The sequence below is a fragment of the Agelaius tricolor genome, unplaced genomic scaffold, assembly GCF_023055355.1.
Source record: "Agelaius tricolor isolate 1412-34295 unplaced genomic scaffold, bAgeTri1.0.p SCAF_11, whole genome shotgun sequence".
Lineage (NCBI taxonomy): Eukaryota > Metazoa > Chordata > Aves > Passeriformes > Icteridae > Agelaius > Agelaius tricolor.
In genome coordinates, this window is record NW_027269271.1 from 20746427 (window position 1) to 20761487 (window position 15061).

Genomic DNA, 15061 nt, shown 5'->3' on the forward strand with positions numbered 1-15061 from the left:
GGCGACCGAGCCGCTGGCCCCGCTCCAGCCGGGGAGTTGCATAAGCCCGGGGAGTAGCGCCGAGGCGGCGGAGCGCCGCCGGGGCAGGTGACACGGCCGGCGGCGTAGCGGGGCGCGCAGCCCGCCCGGGCGCCCTCGGAGCCCGCAGCCATGAGGGCCGGACCCGGGGGGCTCGCCTGGCCCGGGGCGCGTCCCGGAGATCGGCTCCGGCCGGGGGAGCACGTGTGAAGCGGGGCCGAGCGGAGGCGGCCCCGGGATTTGGCACGTTCGCAAGGAGCACTCGAGAGCCCCGGGATGGACGCGGAGGGCCCCGGGCGGTGACGTAAGGACTCGCACGGGCTCGGCTCGACTCGCCAGCCGGCCCCCATGTCCCCGGGGCCAGCGGCGGCCCCGGCGGAGGGAGGCAGGGCGGCGGCAGAGGTAAGGAGCCCGGTGGCGGGCGGCCCAGCCCAGGAGGACCGTGGCGCGGGGCGCGGGCGGGCGGGAGGCCGGACTCCTCCTCCGGCGCGGCCGGACACGAGCGGCAGGCAGACCGGTGCCCCGAGTCAGCTCGGGATGCTTGGGACGCGGGCCGGCCCCGCCGCTGCCGGGAGCTGCCGGGATAGCCCTGACCCTGCCCGACAGCCCATCCCCGCCAGATCCCCACGTGTGCAGGGGGTCCCCCGCGGGGCTCTGCTCCCGGAGCGCTCCGGGAAGGGCTGAACCCTTTCCCGAGCGTGTCCGTGTGTCCGTCCGGGTTGCGCTGTGGTCGCGCTGTCGGGGCAGGAAGCACCGATCACGGGGCGTCCGTCCGTCCAGGCTGCGGGTCCGCCTGCCCGGGGGTCGGCCGACGGACAGGTGGCGGTAGCGGGGGTCGGGTGCCTCCGGGGGTCCCGGTGCTGTTCCCGGCGGGGTGCGAGTTTCCGCGGGAGCTCGGAGGCGGTGCGGATCACGGCGAGAGCCGGTGCTGAAGCGGGTTGGGCTGCGGCTCCTGCGCTGATGGGATTCCGGTGCTCTCCTGATCCCGGTGCGGTCCAGGCGCCCGTGCGGGTCGGAGTCCCGGTGCCACTACGTGCGGATCGGGGCGCCGGTTGGTATCCTGGTGCCAGTGTGAGTCGGGGTCCCGGTGCCGGTGCACGCCCCGCCGGTCAGGTGACGGCGGCTGGAATTTGACACCGGCAGCCACGACGGGAGCGGGATGGAGCCGCCGGTGCCCCGCACTGCGCGTCCGCCTGACGCCGCCGCCACCGCACCCCGAGACGCAGCGGGAGCGGCACCGGGAGCAGCGGCGGGAGTCGGTGCCGGCGGGGCAGCGCCGGCCCCCGCCAGCGCCCCGCCCCGGCGCAGCGGCGGCGGGCGGCGGGGGGCGGCGGGGAGCGGAGGCGATGCGGGGCAGCGGCGGCCCGGGGGATGGTCCCCACCGCGGGCACGGTGAGTGCGGGCCGGGGTGGCGGGCGACAGCGCCCGCCCCAGCCTGCCGGCGGCCCCGAGTCTCGGCGGAGGCTCGTACCGGGACTACGGGGGGGACGAGGGGAACCCGCTTCGCCGCCCACCTCCCGGCAATATTCGCGGGCCGGTGAGGAGTCTCGGGCCGCCCCCGGGCAAGTCCTCCTAGTTCGGCTACCGGGGTGCCGAGCCCGACCCGGCGGCGGGAAGCGCTGGGGGCCGCGGCGGAGCCGGGGCTCCCTGCCGGGGCGGGGAGAGGCGGCACCCCGCTGCGGGCGCCCGAGGGGCCCGGGGACGGACTCGCCCGCCTCTTCCCTGGGCTCCCGCCCGGCCCGTTGGGCACGTCGGACAGGTGTGCGCCCCGGGCGGTGGGCAGGCGAGAGGCAAGGGGCGGGGGTACCCTGTGCTCCCTGGCTCTGCTGTCCCTGAGTTGGGGCCGAGTTTGGTCTCTGCCGTGTGTCCCGGGTGTCTGAGTCCTCATACGCGGGGTTGATTTCTGACCCATCACTTCTTCTGCCACGGTCAGCCCGAAGGGACGCAGGGCCTCCGCCGGTGCCCGCAGGTGTCCGAAGGGGTCTGTGGGCATCCCCCCGCGCTTCCAGGTGGGGCCCGCGGCTGCAGCGCTGCCACAGCTACTCCGAGAGCGGAGACACCGCGGGCCTGGGGCACCCGCTGGGCCCGTGCGGATGCACTTCGCGAGTGTCTGTGCCTCCCCCAGGGGCCTGGGGCAGCCATGGGACATGGGACATGGGACATGCTCTCCCAGCGCCCCGTGCACAGGGCGGGCAGCGGGGCTCTCGCCGGGCTCTGCACCAGTGAATGTGAGGTGGCTTGCTCAGGGATTGCACCAACAATTGCTGTTGTTTAGCCCCGGGCGGGGGACACATGTGACGGGGGGTCCAGACAGGTGCTCACATGGATGAGCTCGGTTCCGACCCTGGGGAAAAACCTTCCTGTGTCTATGAGTCGCCCGGCAGGGCTCTGGCAGCCGTGTCTGGGGAAGATCCAGCCAGATTTCCCCGTACAGGACATGCGGGTCTGCTGTGGGGTGTGCAGGTCTGGCACCGCCGTGGGGTGCCCAGTTGCTGGGCTCAGCCCTGCCTGCGCTGGGCGAAAGCAGATGCCGAGCGGGGCCAGCGTGGGCTGCGGTCCTGCGCGCTCGAGGAGCTGCCCCGTGGACGGGGCCCCGAGTCTGAGGAGGCGCTGCTTGTGTTAGTCCGTCGCTTCGGCGCTGGGGCTCCCGATGGCGAAGGGAGGCTGCCCTCGTTCGGCGCCCCGCCGGCAGCGCTGCCGCTGCAGAGTCCGGGGCCGTGCTGCCGCCGGACGGGAGAAGCCTGAATTGCACCGGCTGATCCGTCCCGTCCCGTCCCGTCCCGTCCCGTCCCGTCCCGTCCCGTCCCGTCCCGCCGGGATGCTGGAGCCGAGGGGCCGCAGCAGGGCTGGCTCCTCGCCGCGGAAGCGAGGACCGGGGAGTCCGTCCCTTTCCAGCAGGGCGCAGGGACCCTCGCCTGGCCCCTCCGGCCTGGGAAATCCATGACCTGGCGGCAGCGGCTGGCGCGGGGCCACGGGCCGCCACGGGAGCGAAGGGCAGCGTGGGCTGTGTTTGCCCAGGCTGTGGCGGCTGGTGCGGCCGGGGGGGCAGTGCGAGCCCTGCCGGCAGCGGGGGCGCATCCCGCCTGGTGCACGGCCCCCGGACGGGACACATGGGCCTGGCAGCGCCCACTACAGACCCGTGGCACGTGCAGGGTGGCATCAGATTCCACAATTGGGATTTGGGGACCATCCCCCGAGATGCTAGAGGGACTGGAAGAAATTATGTTTTCTTCTTGTCCCAGCAGTGCCCAGGTATGTGCTTTCACTTTTTTTTGGTCAGGAGCACTCCCCTCAGCATGTCTCCATCCCCTATTGCTTCCTTTGCCATGGAAGCAACTGGGACATGCTGGGGCAAAGCCAAAGTCATAGAGGGGATGGAGGAACTCTTGAATGCAGAATGCCACTAAGCTCCAAGGGGACAGTGGCCTTGAGAGATAGGATATGCAGCAGATGGGACAAGGAAACTGCAACCCTTTTTGGAACCACTTCTAAAGCCCTTCAAAGCCAGAGAATCCTAGCTTTGGACACTGGGGCACCCCTGCACCACAGGTGGGAGCTGGGGAAGGAGGCAAAGATGTGGCTGCAAACGGGAGTTGCCGCAGCACCTCCTGGGAAACATCACTCCCCTGAGACCGTGCTTGCTGCTCCTCTGGGACCATGCACAGCAGGGATGCAGTGCCTTTCTGTGTGTCAGGGCAGTGGATGCCAAGCTGTGGTGTTGGGGGGAATGACTACAGTGAGCTCAGCGTGGTGCTCCGTACCCTGCTGTGTCCCCACAGGACCTGCCTGAGCATCCTGCCCCTTGCAGTCCCACTCATCCAGGCTGCTCAGGGGGTGTGTGTCCCAGCTTGGCGCAGGCAGCAGCCTGGGGAGCCAGCACAGGGCCAAGGGGTGGCTGCACCCAAGGACCCTTTGCTAATGGATTTGGAGTTTCCAAGGTCAGGCTCCCACTGTGAGCAAGAAAAACATTCCCAGGGAAGGGCCATGGGAAAGGGCCCCCCCGTACAGCACTCCCAGCCTAGCCACTGCCTCACAGCCCAGCCTGGCATCCCAGGCTGTTCACATGAGGACATGGCTGCATGGCCCCTGAGGAGACGTGCTGTACAAAGGCTGGGTTACCCAAGCTGCCCAATCTCTTGGAAGGGGGGTTCGGTGTGGTGAGGATGCCTGGCTGTGCCAGGAGAGGAGAGGGGTAGGGGTGGGCCAAGAACGGGGTACATGAGGTGTTGTGAGGTTCTGGGGGGTGAGGGAGGGGGTGGCAGGCTTGGCCAGGGCAGGGAGGCATGTGCCAACTCCCAGCCAGCCAGCTTTATACCCACCCTGTGTGGGCACTGACCCCAGCCTCTGTACTTGCAGCTAGCATGGACCAGCGACAGGGGCCACCAGAGCGAAGGCCTGCAGGACCTGCCACACACCTGCAGCCCAAGGTGAGCCCAGGTCTGTCTGGCTGCCATGGCCAGGACTACATGACCCCATCCCCACCCATCCCCAGCTCATGGAGCCTCATTCCTGGTGTGGGGAATGAACCCTGGTCGGGGCTGACCCTGGTGTGCTGTGATTCATTGCAGGAGGGGACACTGTGGGGGTTCTTTGCCATCCTGTCACTGCTGGCTGGGCTGGCCACAGGCACCCTGCGAACACCACACTGCAACGAGACGCTGGACGCAGCCCCCACGCCACGGGGCACGGCCACTGCCAGCCTGTCTGGGGAGGACACTGTGGAGACACCCCTTGCTGCTGCCTGGAGCCAGCTGTACGGTGCGTTTTGGGACAGGTCCCCAGCCTGGGCATGGTGGTCCTGTGTGTGGGGCATGGGCACGTTGGGAGCTACTGTGGGGAGCCCCAGCCCATGTGGGGCTGTGGCTGCACTTTGGGGCTGGGCAGAGGGGATCTCAACATGTGGGGCCCTGAGCTTCATGCTGGGCATGTGGCAGAGCCCTAGAAATGAGAAGATGAGAAGATCTTGGCTGGAAGTATCTTCCCACCTGCACACCCTCTCAGGCACCAGCCATTGCCATGGTGGGTGATCAGGAGGGATCTGTAGGTCACAGCGGGGACCCGCGGGCTCAGAAGAAGGGCGATGGGTGAAGGGTAGGTCATGACAGCGCCATCTCCTCCATGTGCAGGGGACAATGCGACAACAGGTAGCCCAGGCACAGCAGAGCTGGCGGAGGACCTGCTGCTGCGTGCTGAGCGCTCACCGCCAGGTACCAGCAAAGCCAGAAAGGCGGGGGGGAAATCCCCACGGCGCACCCGCGGGCGCAACTGCCACATCCGCAACCTGATGGTGAAGGTGCGTGACCTGGGCCTGGGCTTCAACTCGGACGAGATCGTGCTCTTCAAGTACTGCAGTGGGTCCTGCCACCGGGCACGCAGCAACTACGACCTGACGCTGGGCAGCCTGCTGCGGCAGCAGCTCATCGCCCCGGGGCCGCAGGAGCGCGTCCTCAGCCACCCCTGCTGCCGACCCACCCGCTATGAGGCCGTCTCCTTCATGGATGTGGAGAACACATGGCAGACAGTGGAGAAGCTCTCAGCAGCTGAGTGCAGCTGTATTGGCTGAGGAGGGGGCCGCTGGCTTGGCCCCAGCTCGACACATGCCGACAGACTCCAGCTTGCCACGTGCGGTGGCACTGTGGCTCAGAACAAGGGTTTGGCAGAGGCCGGTGCCCCTGTTGTTACGTGGCCACAAAGAACCGAGGTGAGATGGAGTCATGACTGGGGTGTGGGTGGCCAAGCCCGCTCCTACTCAGTGCCAAGCAGCTGGTGCCAGCAGCTACATGGGGTCCTGGCTCAGCCCTGGGAGATGAGCTGAAGAGAGTATGGACCATTCCCACCACTCCCAAGGGTCTGCTAGCCCAGTGTCCATCAGCAGCACTCCTGCACCTGCGCTCCAGAGGCCAAGCATCACCCAGGCTTCAGAGGGGGCAAAACTGCCCTATCCCCTCGGGCACCCTGGGGTCAGTGGTGCAGGGGAGGGGTGTCCCTCAGGGCAGGGATGCAGTGGGCCAATTTGCACCAGAGTGGAGTGCGGGGTCTGCACCCGGACCAGCAGCAGACCCTAGTATTCTGCAGGGTGTTCATTCCTAGACACCCACTGGGACCCCCACCCCTGCCTGGTTCCCAGGGTAGTGGCAGGGTCCCCACGCTGCTCCGTGGTGCTGTGGCACTAAACTATTTATTATTCTAAATTATTTATTTATTGTTCTCGAGCGGCAGCTCCTATTTATGACTTTGGGCCCCCAGCGGCCGGGTGTAATTTAACCCCAGCGCTGCACTGAAGCCCTGGGCAGCGCCCCGTGCACCCCGCACCCTTTTTCTATTATTTGTAAAATTTGAGGGATAAACTCTATTTTTGTACAGTCGCCTTTTCCTGTAGCAATAAAGCGATGGGCTGCGCGTCCAACCTCTGCGTGTGCCCGTGATGGGGACGGGGGTGTCCCTGAGGTGGCAGTGGGAGGCTGTCCCTGAGGTGGCAGCGGGAGGGTGTCCCTGAGGTGGCAGCCGGCTCCGGCCGGCACTGCCCGCCCCGCGCGGGGACCGGTGCCGGTGCGCGGTGCGCGGTGCCCGGCAGGGGACGCGCCTGGGCCGGGACTACCGCTCCCGGCGTGCGGCGCGGCGCTGCGGCAGGTCCTGGGCTGCCCGGTCGCGCCTGCGGGGCCGCGGGGAGAGGCGAGGCGGGGCCGGGGAGAAGCGGAGCGGGGCGCCGGGGCTGCTCGGGGAGTCCCGCGGGCGCCTCCCGGCCCAACCGCCGCGCCGAGCCGCGCCGCCCCGGTGCCGCCGCCCCCATCGGGGCGGGAGGCGGGTCCCGCCGCGATGCGGCTGCCCGTGCGCCGCCGCTGTCGCCCGCCCGCCGCCGCCTCCTGAGCGCCGCCGCAGCCATGGAGCGGAGGGCGGAGGCGCCGCCGCCGCAGGGCCTCGACTTCACCGTGGAGAACGTGGAGAAGGTGAGCGAACGGCGCCGGCCCACGGGTGGCCGTGGCGGGGCGGGGGGGCCCGGCGGCGGGATGCTGACGGTGCCGCGGCGCTGCGGGGGATGCGGCTCGGGGAGCGGGGGGGCACCTGCTCGGCGGTGCCGGGCCCGGCGACGGCGGCGGGCGGCGTCCCCTGTGCCTGCCCGCCCTGCCGCTGGTGGGGTCCGGACACGGGGCTGGAGGGGGAGCCGCCGGGGCGGCCCGGGAGGGAAAATGATGTGGCAGGAATGGGAGCAGGAGGGAGGGGTTGTGTTTCTGACTGGCGTCCTCTAGGTCGCCAGCTGCAGCGCTGGGCAGGGAGAGCCCACGGGTCTGGTCCTGGCTGCTGAACCAGCTGCATCAACGTGAAGCCCATTATCAGTGTCTCCATTAGGCAGGGAAGGAAGGAACTTTTGCCAGGTGCTGGGAATTACTGGGTATTATGGTTGGGAAAAGCCTCCAGCACATGGATGGCCCACTGATACCTTTCTAAACCAGGAATTCAGCTCCTTTGCTCCTGCTGAAGCTCAAGGTCTTTCAAAGTATCTGCAGGGCAACAGGAGTGAGGCTGATTGCTGAAATCTGGGATCCAGGGAATTGCCACGGCAAACCAAGGCCTGCTGGCATCACACTGCTGTTGGGATGAGCTCTGAGCAGCTGATGTGGGACCTGGGGTTCATCACAGAGACTAAACAGGGCACCTCAGTGAGCACACCGGAAGGGCAGCTGGGCAAAAACCTCCCCTTAGTCACCTTGGAGGTGATGGGGGCAGGGCAGCAGGGGATGCATCCCTGAAGGGCAAACAGCAAGTGCATCACTCTTCCACTTACCCTGTAGCCAGACACCCAGCAGACATCCATAGCTTGGTCCTCAGACAGTTAGTGGGAATCCCAGTGTCCTCATTTTTCCTCTATAAGAATAGACTGAGATCCTTGCCAAAGCAGTACTCATGGGCGTACTGGTGGGCACATAGAATCATGGAATCATTTAGCTTGGAAAAGACCTCTCAGATCATCTTGTCCCATGGTTAGTGCAGTCCTGCCGAGCCCACCAGTAACCCATTTCTGAAAGCTTTTCACACCCGTCCCTCCCCAGTATGTTGCCTGGCCTCACAGGAGATGTCGGGTCAGGGATGTCAGGTTTGTCACTGGGTGCTGGTTGCCTTTGTGGCTGCAGGTGAGACACAGCCCACCTCTTCCAGGGAGATGGAGACAGAGCACAGCCGGGGGATTAACTGATGTCTGGAAAATGCTACGTTCATACAACCTTCTGCAGCTTAATCTGCATCCATCCAGGGCTGCTGGATGATTTTGCCTCTGACTCCCTTTCTTTTCATCAGGCACAAACCGCTCCTTTGTTTGCACCAACAATGAGGCGCACACTTGCCCGGGAAGGGTGGGCAGTGCCAGGGTGGGGGCACCCGGCGCCGGCTGCGTGAGGTGCGGCTGTGCCGAGAGGCAGCTCATCCTTGCCAAGCTGCTCGGGATTTAGTCTCCCAATGCCTGGGAGGAGGCAGAGATGCCCTCCAGGATGCTTCATCTCCCCTCCCCCAGCCTGCCTCTGCCTCTCCTGATCTCTGCAGGCTTTGCCATCTCAGTGGTGTCCTCTGAAGGTGCAGCTGTGGACTGCAGTGGGGCTCTGAGCTGCTGGTGGGGGGCAGCAGCACAGTCCCTGAACAGGGGAAGAAGCATGGGGTGGGATCAGAAGAAAACACAGAGGTTCAGCAGCTTAGAGCCTTCCTGTGTCAGTCTTTTCCAGGAAGGTCTGTGGGGTACAAAGTGATGGGCTTTGCTGGGAGCAGGGTTGGTGGGAGGCAGGTGGGTAGAGCCGCTTTGTCAGTGGTGATGCTGGCAGATGACTGATGCTCCTACTGGCCTGGGTTCTTCCACCTGCCAGGTTTTGTGCATGGTTCTATTAATAATACTGAATACTGATTTAAGTCAGGGTTTGACTCCACTCTGAGTCAGTCAGTGATAAGTGCTGGGGTTAGGAACAGCATGAGAGCTGGTTATCTTATAAATCATAGGGCTGAAGCCTTTCCAGGTCCACTGCAGTGGAAGTCATCATGTGTGGCAGTTGTAGCTAGGGCAGTCTGAGACTGTGCCTGTCACGCTCTTCTCATGCTTTTCATGGAGAAGATTCCATCCCTGGAAAATCCTTTTGTACCCCTACTGTTGTTTATTATGCAGTGGGGTTTTGCAGGGCTCTAGGGTGCCTGTGTAGCTGAAAAGGATCATTGGTGTGTTTATGTGTAACCAGTGCCAGAGGGAGACACCTCCAGCTGTGAACAGTGGTTTCAGGGAGGCAGGAGGGTGCAGGTGCTGGAGGCAGGGCCAGCTGACAGGTCTAAAAGCCTGTGGACAGGTGCCAGGTTCAGGTGCTGCACTTCAGGAGCCATCTGAAAGTTGCTCCCTGTATTTGTTTTTCCATAGGGAGCTCCCCCGTGGCACAGGAAAGGAGGAAGGCTGCACTGGGGCTGAGCTGTTTTGATAGGGTTACTGTGTCAGCATCCCCCAGTCCTAGCTGAGGGCTGCTTGTCTGCTTTTTGTTTTCTTCTGAGCCTGACCTAGATGCTGCTCTGGCTTCAGCACAGCTAGAGCCGGCTGGCGTGGCCACACTGTGCTGGGAGTCCAGCAGCTCTGGACTGGCTCTGCTTCCCCTGCATCTGCTGCTGAGTGGGGTTCTGTTGCTGTGTTTGGAGGGATTGGAGGATAGGGAAGGCTGGGAAAGCCAAGGGCTTCAGGCTGTGAGAATGCTCAACCTTTCACTGCCTAAATGGTGCAATCTGGTTTGTGACCTGCGTGTGCTTTTGTGTGCCCAGGAGCTGTCCCTGGTGTGACTGACAGCCTGGTGCTGGGGTGGTGATGAAGATGGATTGCAGATGTTTAGTCCAGGCTGCTCTGTCCATCTCAGAGGAGCAGTGCACAGGCAGGACTTGTGCCCTGCAATCTTGGTTTCCCTCAGCACTTAATACTGCAGTATTGGACAGGAGAGGAAGAATGTGAGACCCTCCTCACATGTTCTTAGTGCAGTTGAATCTGCTTCAGCAGTATCGCCCTTTCTGAAATAAGAAAAAAGACAGTGCCATTCCTCCGTGAATTTCCCAAGTGCAGGCTCTCGCCCTCTTTTTTTGTCTAATTCCTTCCAGGTCTTTCCTCCCTTGTCCTGCCTCTGATCCTCTGGGGTGTTTGTAATATTCGCTGACGTCTTTTCCCTAGCACATTAGCGGTCTGGCATCTCTGGGCCTTCCAGATTGCCGTGTGCCTCTCTGGAGATGCCTGATGAATGCACGGAGTCTCTCTGGCAGGATGGGTAGGCGGGGTGTCATGGAGCTGACATCCGGAGCCTCCCGCAATGGGAGAGGGATGGCTTTGATCACTGCTCCTCCGAGATGCTGAGCCTCGGGGATGTGGCAGCTGCTGGGGCTGCCTTCTGCCCAGGAGGATGGGGAGGAGAAATCAAGTGCATCTGGTTTCTTTGGAAGGCTATTGCCTGTCTTCAGAAACCTGATCAAGAGAATTACAAATACTCGAGGGTGAGGGAATGGCATCCTCTCTCTGGTAGTGGATTGACCACTGGAGCCTTAGAGGCAGCCTGCATGTGTGAGATGTGGCAGCCACACTGGGGAGGGTAAGCTGGGGGCCTGAGGAGGAGAGATTCCTCCAGAACTGGGGAAAGCAGGGAGTCACCTTGTTACATGTTTAAGCAAATGTTCTTGCAGAAGCAGATTCCAGCCAGAGCCAACCTTGGCTGAACAAATGGCTCCTTCCCATGGTGTGGTGGTGATGGGATGAGAGGGCAGCATCTTGTTGTCCAGTGCTGGTCTAAGCTCCACTAGGGCCATCACTGGTGCCTCATCTCAGCTGTGATGTATTATGGTGCAGGAATGGATGGGATTGGTGCCTGGGCTCCAACAGAAATTCCTCTCTCAAATCGCTTGTGTACTCCATCATGCAAGTGTTGGGTAGAAAGAAGGGATAGTGGTCAGGGGTGTTTGGCTCACCCTTGTGACTCATCCTGGGCTTTGCATCTCCAGGGTTTCTCTCTGGTCCTACTCACCCTTTGCATTTCCAGGCCCCTGCCCACTCTGGCTGGGAGTGCGCGTGTGTCCCACAGCCCCTGTCCCTGCTGGGGACCACGCTGTGCTCTGCAGAGGGCTGATGGCAGTGAAGCAGTGCGAGTGATGCCAAAGCTGCTGAGCTGTGTTAAGGCTGCAGCCTCTTCTGGACAGCCGAGGACTTGGTGTGGGCAATCTGGGCTCAAAGAGGGGCTTCAGAGTGGCAGCATCTTTTATTAGGAGAGGGGAGAAAAACCCTTTTCTTTTGGACTACTGGCAAAATGTGGGTCCTTGAACAGGAGCAGCATGCCTGGCGGCACACACCCAGCTTTATTTTGCATCCATTTGCTATTGTGGGCAGGCTGCCGCCTTCCCGGGGTGCTGGCTGCTGAGCCTGCCCCACTGGGGCCGGGGGGGCCAGCTGCTGCAGGCAGGGGAGGCAGGGATGATGTTCCCTTCGCTTGGCAGAGCCAGGGTAATGGCTGTGCTGCTGCTGCAGGCCTGGAGCACTGACGCTGCGAGTGCGTTCAAGTAGAAAGGACAGGGAGAGATGGCAGCGGGGACATCCCGGGGGTCCTGCTGAAGGAGGCTGGGGGTGCCAAGGGGCCGTGGCCACCGCTGCCCCCGCCATGCCGTGGCTGTGGGCACGCTACGAGGAGCAGAGCAGGAATATATTTTGCAGCTGTTTCTCCAGCTGCGATGCAGACCTCGCTCAGAGCTGTACCTGCTGTCAGCTCTGTGTGCTCAAGCAGACTGGCCCTTGGAGGGCAGCTGTCTCCCCATGGAGCCCCCAAGAACAGGAGGCAGCATGCTCCTGCTCTGGGGTCAGAGCCACGTGTCTGAGGCTCGTCTTGTCACCCCATAACAGCATGGACACAACACCTCTCTGCAGGGTACCCCATGATAATGTGTTTACGCAGTGCAGTGAGGGAGACAGCTTGCTGGCACTGGGCTCCTGCAGAAGCTCTGAAGGGTGAGAGCTGGCGGCTCTGGGCTTGTAGCAAATCCTCTTCTCTTGCTCTCCCTGGATGCAGCCTAAGATCAGATGCCTCTGCTTGCCTGTTACTCTCCTTGGACTGTTCCCATTCCACCTGACAAAGGAACCAGCATGGGAGCTCTGACCCGTGTCTTTTGGGCAGGCTGCCCTGCAGCAGAGCAGCTTACTTGAGGGGCTGATGTTTCTCCAGTGACTAAAGCCTGACTGAGGCTTTGGTCACAGCTTTTTAGAGCAGGGAAGAGCCATCGTAATAAGCTAGAATTATTTTCAGCCAAGCAGAGCTGATGTTGGAGAAGGCTCCTTCCCCGGCCAAAGGGCATAGCTGACAGCCAGGCTGTTTACCAGCTCTCACATTACAGGTCTAATTGCGGAGAAGGCAGGTCTGGTGTCAGCCACCCGTTCCAATTGGAATGCACAAAGCCTCCCTGTTAGATGTCACCCGATTTCATGCCTTCTGCTTCTCCCTCTTGGCGCTAATGAGTTCCCCTTGTCATCTCCAGTGCTTCCTAATGGGCCCCAGGGTGCTGGCCAGAGGGGTCAGACTAAAGTCCAGCACAGCCGATGCTGGTGCCTGGTCTGGCATGAGGGCAGTATCTCCTTGCTGAGGAGGAGCATGCTGAGGTGTTCACGTGCCCTTCTGCAGGACATGGGGTCCTGCAGTCCCCTGCCCCATGCTCCCAGCAGAGGATGGTACTCAGCTGATGTGCATGGTAGGTCAGGGAGAGAACCTTCTCTGCTCCCAGGGGCTTCTTCTGCTGCTTTGAGCTCAGGATGGTCCCAGTATTTATGCCCAGCCTAGGAGGTCCTCTGGAAGGGTCTCCCATGCTGTGCAGAGTACTGGATGGGGTGTGCTGCTGCTAGCCCTGGTGCACATGCTGCCTTTCCTTTCCACCTGGTGTCCTGCATGCAGGCAGGAATAGCCATGCTTTTTTCAGGAGCCACCACAACTGATCCCCTCCCAGGCAGGCAGGGTGCTTGCAAAAGGGGGCTGAGATAGTGAGTGGATGCTTTTTTCCAGACTATTCATCTGACTTCCAACAGCTTGTAGCTTGAGCTCTCAGCATGAATTTTGCTTCCATCCTCTGAATTGCTTTGTGTAGTTGGTAGATTTTTTCATCTTGCCACTCACCTTCTCACCCATGGTGGAGGCTCCAGTATGTCCTTGGGGGCCTTTGCTGGAGACCTCCCCAGAGACTCCCTGCAGGAGGAGCAGGGCTCTGAGCTGGTGTTGCTGGGTGTGGACGCCTCTCCAGAGAGCTCACTGGTGATGGTGGGGATGGTGAACAGGGTGGAATGTGAGGGATGCAGGCAAGATGCTGGGATGGTGGTGAAGAGCTGTCCACATATCTGGAAAGCCGGCCCTGCCTGGGAAGAGGTCTTGCAACCCAGCTGCTCACTGTTGCTCTTAATGCAGGGGTAGTGACATCTCCCCAGCACAAGTGTTGAGGGGAGCAGCTATGACAGTGCTCCCTCTTTGCCATTGTTACAATGCAGCAGCCGGGATTTTTTAGCATAGCCACGGCTGGAATCTCTGACAGGGCTGTGTGCAGGATGTGTGTGTGCTGGAGGTGTGTGCAGGATGTCTGTGTGCACCTGCTTGCATCTCAGCTTCATGTTGGGCTTTTCCTGGTTGCTCGCTCCTCTCCATTCAGTTGGATGATCACATGGCAGCACCAGAGGCTGCTGGCTTGAAGCAGATCCTGTTGGCAGGATCAGGCCTTAGCCAGCAGCACTGGCAGCCCCAGCCAGAGGAGGATGAGCCCTCAGCTGCTTCCCAGCAGGCAGACTATGTTTGCCAACCCCTGCTCTGCTGCCCTGCCACGGTCCCAGTCACTCGTGCTGCTGTGCAAGTCTTGCCCTGCAGGTTCATTGCTCCTGGGGCTCACTGTGGTGTGCCTGGAGTGTGCACAGTGCCATGCTTTGCCTGGCAGTTTCCCTGATGTGAGACTGGCATGCAGCAGCTCTGTGGCCAGCACAGGAGAGCAGCTGGGGAGTTTGTGGGTCAGGAATCCAATGCTGTGGGCCAGGTCCATCCTGCACACATGGTGAGGTCTGTGTTTTACAAAGCTTGTGCAGGTTTAGAGGTTAGGGCTCCTGTGTACACATTGTGCTTGTGATATATGATGCATAGTGATTTTTTCCTCCCCACAATTTTCTAAGCGGTAGTACCATTCAGAATAGAAGAAATAAATTCATTAGGAAGTGTATGGAGATGTAAAAGTAGAGACTGGGAAGAAGTGGGGAAGGATGCTGGGCTAGGGAGCATGCAGAGGGCACTGCTCGTTTCACCTTGTGACAGTGCCCAGCAAGAGGGAAGAGAAAGAGTGGGCTGTCACTGTTCTGGGAATCTCAAGTGAGATTTATTTGGGAAGAAAAATAAGCAGCAAGCTCTGATGGGAGCAAGAGACTGAGCTGGTAATGGTTGGGAGCTCCAGCTCCAGCCCTGCTGCAGGATGACTCAGTCCTTAGCACAACATCAGGGGTAGGAGCCAGGTTCCTACCCCCAGGAGTGGCTGAGCTTTTAGCACATCTGCAGCTGCTGCTCTATAGTGAAGTAAATTGTTGCTTTGCTTGGAGAGGATGACAGTGCTTACCTCTGCCCCAGCAGCTGAGTGATGCTTCCTGCATCCAAGTCCAAGATAACTGGGTACAGAGCAAAGGTTTGGCTAACTACTGAGGGCTCATGGTCTCCCCTTGGCTTGCTCTGTTGGGACACATTTCTCTCTCCCATGTCCTGCTTATGTAGGGTTAACCTTTTCTGTGTCAGGGTAGGTGTTTTAGTGGGTCAGATGCTGTCCCTCTGCAGCCCATGCTGGCTGACTCCATCTCCTGCAATGTACTTCATAACCTCTTTCTTACAAAGATTTTTCTTACAAAGAGGTTATCCTCATTTTCCCCCATCACAAAGTCTTGAACAGCAGTGATTCAAATTATGGCCCAGGCAATGCCGACTCTTGTAAAGTCCCTGCCATATTGTCCTGCTCCTCGGTCTCACACTGGGAAGCAGCAGGAGGCACAAGCACTTGCTTGGGAAGC

General features: G+C 61.5%; 3 protein-coding genes across 9 annotated transcripts in view; all 3 read left to right on the top strand.

Moving 5' to 3' along the window:
* Positions 1-15061, top strand: part of ARTN (artemin) — a 71497-nt gene that overhangs the window by 5461 nt on the left and 50975 nt on the right. For 2 of the 4 annotated variants that reach the window (XM_071436557.1, XM_071436558.1), the window contains 3 exons: positions 4375-4445; positions 4587-4776; positions 5145-6424. In XM_071436557.1, the coding sequence (XP_071292658.1) occupies positions 4375-4445; positions 4587-4776; positions 5145-5581 (698 nt within the window). In that variant the 3' untranslated portion in view covers positions 5582-6424. Of the gene's footprint in view, positions 1-279; positions 421-4374; positions 4446-4586; positions 4777-5144; positions 6425-15061 lie in introns of those variants that run through there. The other 2 variants (XM_071436559.1, XR_011680635.1) reach the window with 2 other exon arrangements.
* ATP6V0B (ATPase H+ transporting V0 subunit b) overlaps positions 6795-15061 on the top strand; it is a 41891-nt gene continuing 33624 nt past the window's right edge. For 2 of the 3 annotated variants that reach the window (XM_071436533.1, XM_071436538.1), the window contains exon 1: positions 6795-6800. The gene's annotated coding sequence lies outside the window, so the exon portion shown is untranslated. Of the gene's footprint in view, positions 6804-15061 lie in introns of all 3 variants that reach the window. The other variant, XM_071436534.1, reaches the window with a different exon arrangement.
* Positions 6810-15061, top strand: part of IPO13 (importin 13) — a 31038-nt gene continuing 22786 nt past the window's right edge. For both annotated transcript variants that reach the window (XM_071436530.1, XM_071436531.1), the window contains exon 1: positions 6810-6965. In XM_071436530.1, coding sequence (XP_071292631.1) covers positions 6900-6965 — 66 coding nt within the window. In that variant the 5' untranslated portion in view covers positions 6810-6899. The remainder of the gene's footprint in view (positions 6966-15061) is intronic.